This window comes from Polistes canadensis, unplaced genomic scaffold, assembly GCF_001313835.1.
Source record: "Polistes canadensis isolate GaletaPanama2010 unplaced genomic scaffold, ASM131383v1 scaffold_184, whole genome shotgun sequence".
Classification (NCBI taxonomy): Eukaryota; Metazoa; Arthropoda; class Insecta; order Hymenoptera; family Vespidae; genus Polistes; species Polistes canadensis.
The window spans coordinates 231,408-247,542 of NW_014569731.1; the positions used below are offsets into that span (position 1 = coordinate 231,408).

At 30.1% G+C, this 16,135-nt stretch overlaps 2 protein-coding genes across 10 annotated transcripts in view; one reads left to right on the plus strand and one right to left on the minus strand.

Annotated features, from left to right (window-relative positions):
* The window catches only part of LOC106789460 (26S proteasome non-ATPase regulatory subunit 1), a 59,728-nt gene extending 55,588 nt beyond the window's left edge, over positions 1 to 4,140 (plus strand). Inside the window, exons 11-14 of one of the 2 annotated variants that reach the window (XM_014753661.1) lie at positions 287 to 621; positions 895 to 1,247; positions 1,945 to 2,479; positions 3,510 to 4,140. In XM_014753661.1, the coding sequence (XP_014609147.1) occupies positions 287 to 621; positions 895 to 1,247; positions 1,945 to 2,479; positions 3,510 to 3,580 (1,294 nt within the window). In that variant the 3' untranslated portion in view covers positions 3,581 to 4,140. The remainder of the gene's footprint in view (positions 1 to 286; positions 622 to 894; positions 1,248 to 1,944; positions 2,480 to 3,509) is intronic. The other variant, XM_014753662.1, reaches the window with a different exon arrangement.
* LOC106789461 overlaps positions 1 to 16,135 on the minus strand; it is a 70,838-nt gene that overhangs the window by 20,680 nt on the left and 34,023 nt on the right. For all 8 annotated transcript variants that reach the window (XM_014753668.1, XM_014753665.1, XM_014753669.1 and 5 more), the window contains one exon: positions 9,480 to 9,712. In XM_014753668.1, the coding sequence (XP_014609154.1) occupies positions 9,480 to 9,712 (233 nt within the window). The remainder of the gene's footprint in view (positions 1 to 9,479; positions 9,713 to 16,135) is intronic.

The window sequence follows — 16,135 nt, forward strand, 5'->3', positions numbered from 1 at the left end:
TATGTTATTTAATATCTTGTATAAAATCCAAACAGTGTCCAAGTGAAATGTTGTCTGTCTCTTAAGCGGAAAAAATTATAATATTTATTATTTATTTAATTACTATATAATTTATATCTAAATATGCTATACCTACAAGTATATCCTTGCTGAATTATAAATATCGATGATTCAACAAAATATCCATAGAAAACTATTTGCTCTATCATAGATTTAAATTGAATTTGTATACAAATATTAGCCATATACTAAAGAAGAATTTGATTTGATTTTTATTTTTTTTCAGAACACCAGAGCAATGTCCAAGCGTAGTATCTCTCCTAGCTGAAAGTTATAATCCTCATGTCCGATATGGCGCCGCAATGGCTCTGGGAATTGCCTGTGCTGGTACCGGCTTGAAAGAGGCAATAGCACTCTTAGATCCAATGACGAACGACCCTGTGAACTTCGTCAGACAGGGAGCGTTGATAGCCTCGGCAATGATCCTCATTCAACAGACCGAAGCAACCTGTTCTCGCGTCAAGGATTTCCGTGCCCTTTACGCGAAGGTAGTTGTCGACAAACACGAGGACGTTATGGCCAAGTTCGGTGCTATTCTTGCCCAGGGTATCATCGATGCTGGTAAGATGATCGAAACTGCAATCTTCTCTTCGTTTTGGTAGAAGTAAGAGGAAGAGATGGAGGACGCTTCCTCTTCAGTCTTGAGAACTTTCAAGGAGATTATAAAGTAGCCTCGAGCTAAAACTTCCAATCTCTCTTCTCTCACCCTTTTGACACTGTTCAAATATTTTCGATGAAACATTCTGATCGTTCTCAAAACATCTTCATCATTTGATAGTTTATTTTCTTCTAATCAACGAAATTAATTATTTTCTTTTTTTTATCTTTTCGTAGGTGGTCGTAACGTAACAGTTTCACTTCAATCTAGAACAGGTCACACGAATATGTTAGCAGTCGTTGGTGCTCTTGTGTTCACTCAGTATTGGTACTGGTTCCCCTTAGCTCATTGTCTTGCCCTAGCATTTACACCTACTTGCTTAATAGCTTTGAATGCTCAATTAAAAATGCCAAAATTAGAGGTTCGTTCGAATGCACGTCCAAGTATCTACGCATATCCGGCACCACTCGAAGAGAAAAAACGTGAAGAAAGGGAAAAGGTCACTACCGCTGTTCTGAGTATTGCTGCACGGGCACGTAGGAAGGAATCTGAGAGAAGAGCACGTGACTCTCATGAAAAAATGGATGTGGTAAATCAACAATTTTTATTATTATTTTAATATTAATTATTCATTTTTAATATAATGTAATACGTTAACTGCATATTGTTTAAAATCAAGCTCGACAATCTGACATTTAAAATTGAGCCGTGTTCGCAGGTCAAAGCAAACTCCAGTATTAACAATTTTCAAAGTTTTATTATCAAAATTTCAATATACTACAAAAATAAAAATCAATGTTTAAGTTTTTATATTTAAAATAAATTTCCTCAATAATTAAGCTTATCATCAAATACGAACAATTTGTATGCTCGTTCGATAGTAAATCATACGACAATCGATGTTCTCTACTTTTGTTTTGTGAAATTAATCGATTTGACACATACAAGTGGTTCAATTATTAAATAAACGCTTTATCTCTTTTTGTTTACTCTTTCACTCTTAAAAAACGATTGTCTCTTACATGCAGGTGATATATAAATTCGCAAACTTTGTCGACAGATCGTGTTACTTTTTTTCTCGGTTTTGAAACGTACCAACCAGTCAACGTTGACTTCTCCCTTTGTAGCTTTGAATGTCAAAGGTCAATTCGTTTGTTCGTTTTTTTTTTTATTTGAATTATTTTCTTTGTTCGTGAATTAATTCGAGGGAAAGAAAAAAAAAGAAATGACAACAAGACCAACACAACATTCGGTTGAATATTTTTTAATTGAAATATTATTTAAAGGATCCACCTGTAGTGGTAGAAACGAAGGAAAGCGTTGAAGTCAAAGAAACATTGTCATCGTCATCGTCGTTGTCTTTGCCGTCGTCGTCTTTGCCGTCGTCGTCGTCGTCGTCGTCGTCGTCATCGTCATCGTCGTCAACAACAACGTCAGCGTCATCGTCGGCAACGGCTTCGAAAGATAAAGAAGAGAAGAAAAAGGAAAAGGAAGAGAAGAAGAAAGAAAAGGAGGAGAAAAAGAAAGAAAAGGATGAAAAAAAGAAAGAGAAAGAAGAGAAGGAGGTTAAGGATACGAAAGAGAGAATCGATAAGAAGAGCAAAGATGACACGGAAAAGAGCGAAAAGGAAAAGAAGGAACCGGAGCCTAACTTCGAAATTCTTCAAAATCCTGCGAGAGTATTACGGCAACAACTGAAGGTCATTCAATTAGTCGAAGGTAGTCCTTACGTCCCGGTCAAGGATCTTCAAATTGGTGGAATTGTTATGGTGAAACATGTTCAAGCGGATTCAGAAGAGGAATTGGTTGAACCAGTCGCTGGTGAGTTTTAATTATTATTATTTTTTTATATGATTATACTTTGTCTTTTTTTCTTTTTAAGAAAGATGTTTCAGAAATGAATTCGGTACCATAAACAAATGATAAATATGTTTTTAACACATTAAGCACCGGTCCCGCGTTGACACGCGGGTTTCCGAGTCTATCGCTTGAGCGCCAGCCCCGAAATGTTGCGCAGCAATTTTCTTGCTTTTATGAGTGTCTTACACGTTGATTTGCATTGTTCAGAAACACGCAAATAAGGTCAGCATAAGGGCTTTTGTGGCTGATATGTTGCCCCGGCGCTTAAACTTTAGATATCTTATATGTCGCCGGCTTTTAATGTGTTAAAAGACATCGAATTAATTTCTACACATTGGATTGATCAATAATTAATGTTGAAATTTTGTATATACAAAATATTAGTGCGTTGTTTGTTCAAATATTAAATATTAAAAGGTTTTTTTCAGTAAATAAAATATTTTATATGATATTTGTTTATTCATTGAAATATGTAAATTATTAAAATTTCCAACATTATCTATCATATAATCCAATGCTTGCATCAATAGATATGTGCAAGAAACTATTATGTGACATTTTAATTAAATAAATAACTATTTTGTCTTATTATGCTACAATTTGCTTCTATTTTTTTTTTTTTTTTGTGATTTCAGAGCCTTCAAAAAGTTTCTCTGTAAGGTTTAGGAAACCCCTTTATATAGTTATTTCAAAAAAGCATAATAAATGCAGTTTAAGTTAGAAAGTCAATATCTCAGAAAGTTACTTTTGTCACGTACACAGGTTCTTGCATACCCCCGGTTTGAAAAAGAAAATCAAAACAAAAATAAAATAAAATCAAAAAAGGAATTCAATTTGTCTACTAATGGTCAAACTAATGGTCATTTTAATTAAGACAGATTCGTGGCCATGATTAAAGTCAATTACTTAACCGTAAAATCTCTCGTAATGTCAGAAACCTTCTTATGAATACGTATCGACCTTTGGCCTTTTAAAATGGTGTATGTTTTAGCATTCGGACCAAAGCCAGATGAAGAAAAAGAAGCTGATCCACCAGAACCTTTTGAATATTCCGAAGATTAAGAGGGGGAACAATCTGACCTAATTAATTATTCTCCCGCTTAAAAGTAATAATAAGTCATTGTGTCTCATATATAGGTACAGACATATATACAATATATATACATACACATCATATATACGTAAATACGTGTCTCTCCTTTGTACGTGTACGCGCGTATTCTTCTTTAGCAAGATGCATTTCTATTCTTGATTGCTGTTATTATTGTTATTATTATTTTTGTTTTTTTTTTTCTTTTTATTTTTAGTACACCGTTTTAGAGTGATACTTTTATTTCGAATAAAACGGAACTTCGTCAAAGAAAACATTATTGTTTATTTATCCTCCTTTTCGATATAATCGACAATTAACATTTGGGATTTTTAACGTAATAAAAACAATCATGTGTGTAATCAATGTGTAAGAAACCCTCTTTGTTATTATTTCTAATATCATTGTTTCGAATAATACGAATTTATTTCGACATGATAATATTAAAGTTTATCACCCTTCTCTCTCTTTCTCTTTCTCTCTCTGTCATTTATCCCTATAATTGTGCATAATCGATAATAAAATATTTAATAATTGACAAATTGTGTCATCCTGTGTTTATTATTTGATCGGCCAAAAAGTTAATACCAATTTATAAATATTTTCTAATAAACGATTTTTTTCTTGCTTGTAAGACTAGGTTTCACGAAAAGTTCTTGCCGACTTCGAAAAGTAAATGTTTTTTTAAATATTTTATCAAAAATAAACTTACATTACCCTTATAATAAACGATCCGTATAATACAAATATTAATCAACCCGAACTTCCAGTGAAATCCAGTATTATTTTTCACAAGATATAAAATAGATTTGTAATAAAGGTAAGTGTGAAATTCAATATGATTATCAAGAAATTCATTTTATTATTATAAAAATATTATATTAGATCGTGTGTGGAAACTTCATTCCCATAGTACAATTTAAGGATGAAAGGAGAAAGAAAGAAAGAAAGATAGAAAATGAAAGAATATTATAGCTTGCTTTGTAACATCATCATTTTGTCATGTATGAAACTCAGAATGCATAGGGGTGTGATAAGCGGTAATGCCACAAACTATGTATGGATGTATGTACTTATGTATGTATTTCGTACTCGTGCACCGTTTATAATCATCGATTTACGTAAAGCTTTCGACGAACGTACGTATTATGCGTAACGTTATCGTACAAAGACCATATTTGAATTTCGTTGGCTTCACGCTAGATCAACCAGTACTTCGATTATCCGAAATTCGTTGAACCAATGAAACCACTATCTATTTTCTAACTCTCCAACTATCTAATTATATATAAGTACACCTTGTCTAACTAAATTGATTTGGCAAATGATTTTCAAACTATAATTGAAATTCGATTTCACATTTGATTAAGAAGTACAATTCGAATTATCTGATATATTATATTATATGTGTAGAATGGTAACTATAATGCAATTATCCAATTGATATTTAAAAAAACATTGTTAAAAAATATAATCAATAAAATCTCAATACGTATGATCTCTTAAAAATAAACTAATACATGTAAAAATATTATTTATGGTAGTCTTAATTATTTGATATTATCCATTTAATTAATATTAAACAGAAATCATAATTACCATACAAATATCACAAATCGAATCCGGATATTAACAATTTCTCCATTTTTTTGGAGCCTAAAGTCAAACATTTACGACCGTGAACATTAAAATTTGTGTATTAACAAATATATCCAAAATAAAATAATTCTTTATTTACTATAAAAATAAAAAAATAAAACAAAATTATTATATAAACATTGTAAATCGCGCGCGAATCTAGATAGAAATAATCTTTTTCTATATTTTCTTTTGGAACCTAAATCAAATATTTACGATCTACGAATGTGGAAATCTCCATATCAAGAGTTATAGCATTAGATCTTCATAAATTTCTAGTAACGTGAGGTAAAGCTCGGCTTCTGTGCCTGTCGATAATACGTTTCATGTAGTCTCGAACGAATGGAAAAATATGATAGTAGTGACTGTCTGATGTCGGTGAAAAGCTCTACTCTTATTAACCTTCTCTCTCTCTCTCTCTCTCTCTCTCTCTCTCTCTCTCTCTCTCTCTCTCTCTCTCTCTTTCTCTGCCATTTCAATGCAATAAAAATCGATATTTCGAAAAAAGATTACACGACACCTTTTAAAAAGTATCGTCTTGATGATCGACTTTATATATATATATATCTACGATTATATATAATATATATACTATATGTACTTATATATATATATATATATATATATATTCAGTAGACCAGGACCAAATAGAGCTTCTAGTAAAATATTTCCTTACATAAAATGTGAACGTGCAAGAGAATCGAATTATTTTCTTGCTTTGTACCATCTGAACACGCTTCTTAACGTTCCTAACAAAAGGGAAATCGTCTTCTAATATTTTAGTGTCTCTATACGAACGTGTACTGGAACGTGAAAATGACTACTGAGTACATTTTTAACTATATTTATTTCCTTTACAATGCAAATGAATTTATATATTCGATTTTAGTACGAATTTATACGTACAAACATAAGAAAGTTTACGTATTAAATTATCTATTTAAAAATTTTGATATTGTTTTTCTATTCCTTTTATCGAGCATTCTTTTTGAAAATATATTTTCTCTCTTTTTCTCTTTGTTTTAGCCTTTTTTTGTCATTATATCCTTCCTTTGAAATTATATTTTTTGATACGAGACTCTGGTGTCTCGTAAATAGCTTTATTCTCGTGTCTCACGCACAATGTGAGAGTCTCTCACCGTGAATTCGTCAAAATTGCGTTTTATGTGCGTACATATATATACATACTTTTTCAAAATATATGGGCATAACTTCAGAAATGGTTCCGATACGTTAAAATAAGAGAACAATTCCTTTTTTTGTATTATACTTGTTGTTACATAATTTTCATGGAAACTACTTGAATGCAGGCTTCAAAACGTCTTATTGTAGATGTTCTCAATTGTTCAAAAATATCAACTGTTGTTTGAATTTATCGACAGTATGAGATAAGAAGCTTACTCGTAAACAGTTGAAGCAAGCAATCAATAAAGTTCTGTGAACTAAAAACAAAAGCAGCTATAATTCGGAATCGAGTTTATATCGGGCATACGATTTTATGAACTTATTTTTTATTTTATCGTATTAAAACCAACCTTGAAATTATGTTCATATATTTTGAAAGTCCCTGTAAACTTTCACGAATTCTTTTTGTATATTTTTTGAGGGTGTTTTTAGGGTTTCTATTTTTATTGGTTTTTCTTTTTATTTCCTAGCTTCGGCAAATAAAAGTAGCAGGAAAAATAATCGTATTTACACCGTACGCGTACGAGTTTATAAATTGTTCTATCGGTAAAATACTTTTAACGTTAAATCGATGGTAATTGCAAAACTGTCGGTGTTTTTATGTGTATGAGCGTATGGGCTCGTAGCCCAAATAACTCCACTTTGTAAATTATCTAGAAATTTGCTTTTTAATTGCAAAGCACTCGATCGATGCTTAACTTTTAACATTTTAAAATACATTTGTTTTTAATAATTAAATTCAGTAGCATTAAATGAGGAAAAAAATGTTAATATTAGTTTAATAATAAATGATACCAACAATGTATATAAATTTCGTGTTATTTTTAAAGAATGAATTAATTTGACAAATGAGCGGCTCGCACGTAAGTACGTGTAAATTACTTAAAAATCGTGTATACTTATATTCGCGTAATAAATGTTAATCCGTGTCACGCTAATTGTAAATGTCTCCTCGTTGTATTCTGCACATAATATCCCATAAACGGTACCTTGATGAGAATAAAAGCTACGTAAAGCTCCATGTTGGAAAGACCAAAAAGGGAGCTTCGAGCTTTCCATCATACTAACTCCCTCGAATATATATTAGATTATCCGGATTAGTGACCGACGCTTCCGGCTAATAAACCAAAGCCTATATATCCCTATACACATTTTGAAAAGCAAGTTATAGACGTTAGTAGTCTTTTCGACGAGTCAACAACTTTCTCATTTCTGATATACCCAAGGAATAATATCATTTTTGACGGAAAAGTACGTTCGAAAAATAAATTAACAATATAGAGCATAAGTGAATTATTTTAAATCAGGTTAAGTTATACTGAAACGTATCAATCCTTACAATGATGAAACAAAATTAATTTAATACTATACTATTAATATAATATGGATTTAATTATCTTTTAATTCTTATTGTGAGAACAATTAAATGCCCAATAAATCAATTCTTACATATGTTACCGTCAAACCCGGAAATCCGCCATTGCCAATAATTCCTAGGCATTGTCAACAATGCATTTTTCCCTTTGCCTCTCGACAAAGTTGGAAACAGAAGAATTCTTAGAGACTTTTCCTAAGCAGTAAACATAATATAATATCTGTCTAAACATAATATAATCTTCTCCTACGATAAGTAACAGTGGAACCTACATAATAATACACCAACATTAACTAACAAAATGTTTTATGTTCAGGAATGGTCATGAAGTTTTGAAACAAACAGAAGAAAAATATAAAAGAGAAGCGATCCATAGCAGTTCAGTTCAATTTGAATCAATGCTAGCTAATAGCGTGTATTACATTATACCCGTGTAATCTGAATAAAACCATTTTCATTTATTATTTACTACCACTTTTACCATATCTCTATGTGATTTTATATGATTTTCTAGAACCCCCTAAAATCCTAATTTATAATTTTTTTAACATTAGTTTCCTTTACACAAAAAAGCAATTTCTAGAAAAATTGTAATTATTATTTCGTTATCATAGAAATAATAGAAATCCTTCATGTTTTCATAACAACAAAAGGAAAACAATGAAAAAACTCGTAGAACAAAAATTACCAAGTCTTGTAACGAAAAACGCTGCGCTTGAAGGTATCAAAAAAAAGGCAAACAATTTTCTAGCTGAACTCAATTTTATAGTAAAACTGGAACAGATATCGAATGCGTTCGTGCGAAAATGAAATATAAGAGAAAGAAAGAGAGACAAAAGAATGAATTTCACCACATAGAAACAAAAAATAATTGTTTCAGTCCATTGTAACATTAGGTTATTGTTTTTTCAAAAAAATACCGTAAACCGCGTTGCAAATTCATAAGAATGAACAAATTTTGCTTTTTCTTTCTGTTACACACACATACAAGCACATACAAGATAACGCGCATAGTTTCCCTTTCTTTCCTGGAAAACTCTGCTGCTCGAGACAGCTAACAAGGTGGAAAATGAATGCTCTGGAATTCTGACCGAGATGTTCTCACTGTCTCTCTCCTTCTCTCTTCCCCTCTCTTTCATCTAATCTATCTATCTCTTTGCGAAACGATGAGTAAACAACCGAATTTCTTTCCTTACAATCCTTTTACTCCGATATTATTCTCTTTTATTATCGATAAATTCGAGTTTTAGCATTCGGTGTATACACATGTAAAAAGTTAAGCACCTGAGTATTAATATTGTTTACATTATGAATATTGAGGATGAATATTGTACGATACTAAGCCGTTACAGTTAACAGCTTTAAAATCAGTCAGGTAAATGGAGTTAAACCTTTCGCATATCATTGACCGAAATATGCCAACATCAAATTTCTTTCCGCCATGTAATGATAAATAGTTATTTTTCCCAGGCGTGTAATTACTCCCATTAGGAAAAAAAAGATCAAGAGAAAACGACGTCAGTAATAATGGACAGTAGGAGTATGATAGTATCAACTTCAAAATATAAAATGATATGAGAATAATGAATAATGAAAAATTGTATCGAGAAATTTGATATTTTCATGTCTATATGTTGAAATGATTTTCACTGTAATTGTGACATCACTCTCACCTTAGAATACATTAAACTGAGAGGTAAACTCATGGCGATGCTGAGTAACCAGACAAAGATTATTTTCAAGATCACTCTTCTTCTCGTTTTATTCCGACCAAATTTCATAGGATAACGTAGGCTGAGATAACGGTCGACGCTTATGGTGCACAGATGCATTATACTTGCCGTACAAAAAAGTACGTCCAGACAAATCCAAGCTAGACAGTAGACTGCAGGTAATGGAAAATAACCTGAAATCATAAAGAAAAAAAAGAAAAATTAGATCCTTTAAAAATACAAGTGAGATATAAAAGAGTTGAAATGAAATGAGAATTATACATTTTAAATAAATACTCGGAATATTGTATGGATTAATTACAAAAATTGTCTCAATATTTTAATTAAAATATTTATAAGTATAATAATTGGTCAATATTGTCAAAAATTTGAAGTATTTACAATAATTACAATTTACAGTAATTTTAATAATTATAATTTCTACGGACCAAAAAAAAGAGTAAACGGAAATGCAAAAGATTAACACCCGAATCGCTAAATTAAACGAACTGTACCGCTTTTCGAGATATTAATAATTTTTATTATTAAATTTCATACACGTTATATTATATTATATTATTATTATAATCGGTTCTTATTCGTGTTTTTATTTTTATTGTTTTACTTTTTACTTCTTTTTAAAAACACCGTGTGCCATGAAACGTGTCGCTTGAAATTACAATCGAAGATCGTTCGAAATCTTTTTACTACCCCTTACACACACAAATACATCAATCTGTCATACACAATTTTCTATACCACTAGTATCGAGTACTGCATTCGTGCGTTTTGAAAACAGGCAGTCAACTATTGTCAGCAACGTATATTGACGGTTTATTCGGGCTTTATAGTTAACTTGTTTTGATATCTCAAATTTTCTTCCAACGTTTATGCAAAATACGTGCTTTTTACTTGAAACAAGTATTACCGCATACACTACCTGTTAAAAGCTTAAAATCACTACGTAAATTCAGAGAGACGAAGAAAAAAATGTAGCCGAGATAGATTTACATATCAAAAAGACTTATGAACACAGTATAACTTCCAATATGCGACGATTTAGTATTCGAATATTCTAACATTCGCATGCACTACTATCTTGGCATCCTGGACCACGCTTCTTTCGTCTAAATGGCCAAAGATGTCCCAATAGCAAAGTTCATTTCGAACATCATCTAAAATTTACTTTATAAACCATACAAAAATATTGACACGTAAGAAAATATTAAAAATCTTTACAAAATTGTTTATTCAATTTATTAATATTCGATATAATAACGATAATCGATTTTTACAATACAATTCAAATTAATTCCTATTAAAATCGACAAATGACTTTAAACTTTTGTCGATTAGTGCATATAAATACGTACATGTGTATACAATATTTTCACAGAGATATACATACGTATACATAAATTATGAGTATCTACGATTCATTCTCTTTTCGTATTTTTATCTTTCTATATTTCTTTTTGTCTCTACGTATTTGTGGAACTACGTATTTGTACGTGTATTAACACGTTTTTCTACGCGTGACTCGTAGTAAAAAGAGTGCAGATCAATGGTGTGTTGCACAAAACGTAACAAGAAACCAAAGCTTTCATGTTTTAGAGAAGATCCTTTTACTCGTATATATACATACGTATTTTCAACATCATTCTGTCTCGTTTGAAACAATTCATTCTTGATACGAAATTCGTATCCAACGAGGATATTTATCGTAAAACGTGTCAAACATTTTTTTTTTCTAAACCCTATTTTGTTATCGTCGATTCTCGATATTGTTAAAAATAAATTTTTTTATATACTTTCCCTTCCTTCCTCTCAATTCCCCCTCCATAAAAGCAAGTTTTATTTACAATAGTCCAGCTCTCAACGGACGTGTTTTTAACACGAAGGAAAATCGATGATACTGTTATTGATCGAAGTGTGAAAAACAACGTCATCAATCCAAGAATATCAATCATTATCCATTTGGTTTGACCCGTCAAATACATCTAATAAAATTTAAAAAATGTTCTTGAAAATCTGTTTCAATCATTAACGCATCGAGTTTGTCCTATTCGTTAATTTGGTATTTCATATTTTATTAAGAAAATGTATTTAAATATTATACGTGTAACTCTGGTATATTTGAAAATTAGAAATTGATATTTTAAAAGAACTTATACATTGATATAAATGTGAACGTCAAATAGGAATAATTCCATCAATTCGTTCATTTATAATTATTCAAGGAAAATTTGTTATAATTAACGAGTTCTAATTGAGTTTAGTTTCTCTAATAACGTACGATTAGTTAATATTAGATGAAAATTCGTAAAGCATCGTAATTTAATAAATCTAATATTAACGAAAATTAGAATTAGCAGAAGAATTATTGTCGTTCTGCTATCCTTTAAATCCTATTTGGTGTTTTCAAAAAGCATTTAAAAAATAAGAAGAAGAAAAAGAAGAAGAAGAAGAAGAACAGAAGGAAAATTTCGTTTAGGAAATTCGTCTTATTTATCTTCCGACGGTTTTATAGTCGTGTATGCGACTTATTCTCCTAATAAATTTTACGAACGATTTTCCTTCTTTAAGTTACTACTCTCTGACACGTTTTACCCCCTTTGTTGCATCTATCCACGTTGAAGAGCTACGTGACGTGTCGCGTTAGTAGACATAGATATATATATCACGTCAACGTTCTAAATTCTTCACAAATGTATCTGAATTTTGTTAACCAACAAAAGTTTCGTTAATTTTTTTTAATCGATAGATGCATATGCATTATATATATATTCCATTACAACAAATTCATTAAACAGAAACCCCATAACACTATGATAACCTTTTTCGAGAAATATTGGATACTTTAATCAAAAATTGAAGATTACAAAAAGTATATAGAGTAACTTCGTATAATCTTTAACATGCATCGTTATATTTTTCTTGACGTTTGTTTACAATTGAAACACAATCAAATTATGCAATACATTATTTTTCATTACACCATAAATAATATTAAATGTTCCGATTGATTTCAAGCTATTTAGTTCATCTTACATTTACTCCTTAACTCGTACTTCTTTTCTGTTATGAATAAATCACTCACTTTTTTTGTCATATAAAAAACATTACGATCAAATTTTCCTATAACCGTATAATCTCATGGCGATCTTTGCGAATAATTTTCGAAGAATTGTTAATGACTGTCGTTGCTATCAAAAGTCACCAAAGTTAAATGAGTCGCAGCTTTACGAAGTCTCGAACGCACACCTAAGAAGAAAAGACAAGAATAGCGAATAGAGTTAGAATGAAAGAGAAGAGAGATGAGAGAGAGGTATAAGGGTTAGTTGATAATAGGTATGAGGAGGTTAGGGAGAGAAGAATAAAGGAGGCCAACGCGTTTCTGTTAATTATCCTTCTTAACTCGCTTCTTCGATAATTGCGCTTCCAAGACTTAACTTATACACGTAGATCCGAAAATTTTCGATGCTAAGAACATACAACGATGAATATTTGATTCCGTCGCGAATTTTAACATGTTAGTTTGCGTTAAAAGGATGTTAGGTGAGTCGAGAAAATATTTCTTGTCCGTACGATTAAATTAAATTTGTTATTATTTAGAAAAATATATAGTTACTATTTTTTAGAGGTAACATTATTTTTGTTCATAACACGTTTAGAAAGAGATTATTATTAATTACTTTTTTTTTTTCTTATTATAAAAAGGAAGACTTTTTTACTTCAATAAATTTATTTTATGGTTAGAGGATCTTATAGTTTATTATAAGATTGAATACTTACGTTAACATTAAAACTTCTTACGAAGTAAATATAAGAAAGAATGTGGAAATTATACGTTCCGGAAATTTTTATAAGCAAACTAAATAAATAGCATAAATATCATAAATTCATCTCATGGTTAAACACCTTATAGTTTCATGGCTAAATGCTCGCGTTAACATTCAAACTTCTTCCTAAGTAGATAAACGAAAGAATGTAGGAATTATACGTTCCGCAAATTTTTATAAACAAACTTTACAAATTTCCACAATTTTTGTTATACTTTGCAATAACGATTATCTTATATTTCACTTAATCTCTCACTTCATCTCGAAGAAAACAAAAAAAACTGGAAAACGATAGATAACATAAATTTCTTTTTTATTTATAAGCTTAAAACAGAAAAATTATGGTTTGGTATAGTTTTTATAATTGTATTAAAATTTATCATTTTTTTTGTAATTTTAAGGGTTTATACATTTCCGGATAACTTGGTTCAATGTTTATACCGAGTTTATTAAAAAATGTCAGACTTCGAGATTAAAAGAAATTGAATTCGATATAGTTCAATCGTAAATCATATTTTCAGTTATACGTTTCTAGAAAAATATGAAAGATAAACCATCGGAATTTTGGACGAAGCGTTTATTGATTATCTTTATGATGTTGCAGTTATTTATTATTAAAATATCTCATTTATATTTAAAAATATATTAATAATATATATATATTAGGGTGGCGTATATATACGTCGGCATCTATAACCAGAAGTATTTACACTAATATGCAATACAAATTAGGTTGTTTAGTAGACTAAGTTTTTTTCGGATCACCGAAGTGGCACAAAGTTTTTTTCTCTCGCATTGATCTTTGTGGCTTCTTTCAAATACATTGTCTAATTTTACGAGCTTTCAAAACTTCTCCGATCATGTAAGGTAGCAAGTACCAACGGGAGTTTTTGCGCTAAAAAGAATTTTCAACGAGACTTCGTAACTTTCGAGTGAACACCCAAACTCGGACGACACTTTTTGCGAGCTTCTTTTTTGCAATTTTCGTTTCCTTTTCTTTTCTTTTTTTTGTCTTTTTTTTATATTTCGTTCAATAGACTACTCTTTTATTTTCTTTCGAAGAACTGTCGAAGAACATTAATAAGTATTTTTGATTCGATCGTAGGATCCTTTCGAGAGCTTTCACGTTCTTTGATCGCAAATTCGTAAGCCGGCAGATAAATCGCACGTACCTAAATGGAAAAACCAAGATGAGACTCTTCCTCTCAACTTTGAATATATTATTTTCTATTTCCGTTACGTGCTTGTCCTATCTTTCATAAATTTTCCGTAACCGGGAAAATGATTCGTTGTAAGAGTAGTACACCGCGACGTAAGATAAAAGGCAAATTCTATCGGTCCTATGTATAGAATTTATGTTGCTCAATTAAATTGTCGAGTTTCATATTTTTACGCAGTTATTCTTGTCGTTGAAGAATTATATTTGGAGATAAGTCATAACTATCCCTCAAACTATCACTTAAAATGACAAAAATTATTTATTGAAAGCAATCCTACGTATTATATTATTTTTTCATCTTTATTTTGAAAAAAAATAAAACTATTATAAATAAAAAATTATTATATAAAGCTATATAAAAATTATACGCGAAAACATTTTAGATTTATAATCTACTAAAAATTTTAAATATTTATAAGTATTATTCCTTTTAAATAAACCTTTAAGAAATAATGTTAAACAACGAGAAGTAACATAATCAAATATCTGGATAGAAATGAATTTTATTTTATTTTCATTTAATTAAAAATCTTCCAATTAAACTTACTCAATTTCAGATTATTTTGTCCGTTTTTTCTACCATTCTCTTTTTTTTCCTGATTATTTTTGTTTTGTTCCGCTGCGTTATTTATTCGTTGAAATATTGTGTGCAGTGAAAAATAATTCTTGTTGAACGTCAGAATTATTCTACTGCGCTGTGAGGAAGACTCGTTTGAAAGGATTAACTTTCTAGACGCTTGTGTAAACTCACTTTTCAAACCTTGATACATATTATACTTTCAAATATAAATACGTTCTCGTTAACCCTTGTATTTCTTATGTACTGGTAAATACAAACGGATTACCAAACATAATTATAGACTCAGTAATATTTACTTAAAAAAAGAAAGATGTTAGAAAGCAAGAGTCAGATATTTGCATTAATCTGCTTATCCAGTCACAAATTATAAACATTTGACGTTAACTTTCCTAAGCGTGTTTTCATAAAAATTAAAAAAGGAAAAATTCAATTAACTTTCTATAACACCAAATTACTTTAGTGTCAAACATTCAAGTGTATTCTTTAGATCTTATGTCTCTTATTAAAATAATGTTTCAGCTAATTTACAAGATTTCTAGTATATTTATTGTAACGTTAAAAATTATTATATTTTATATTACATAGTGTAAAGTTTTAAGGTACTTTTAAGATCATTTTTTTTAAATAAGAACCAACACTTTTTAATAATACGTATATATAATCTTAAGGAAAATAATTACCTTCGTCAGTAAAAGCATTTCATTCCCAAAATAAATTTATTCTAGTTATAAATAATTAATTGTAACAAATGTAAGAATAATAAGATAAAAAGAGTAGAACAAACGATTAGGCGATTAGAATTTATCGGGTTTGATGAAAGACAAATTAGATAGAATGAAGAACAAAATACACGCATAGATACATACATATGATCATAGATAAATATGTTTTCCAATGGGAGAGTAAAATTTATCGGATTCTATAACGAAACGACAGTCGTTAATGCACCAAGGAGCAACGAGTTAACGCAAGTCTT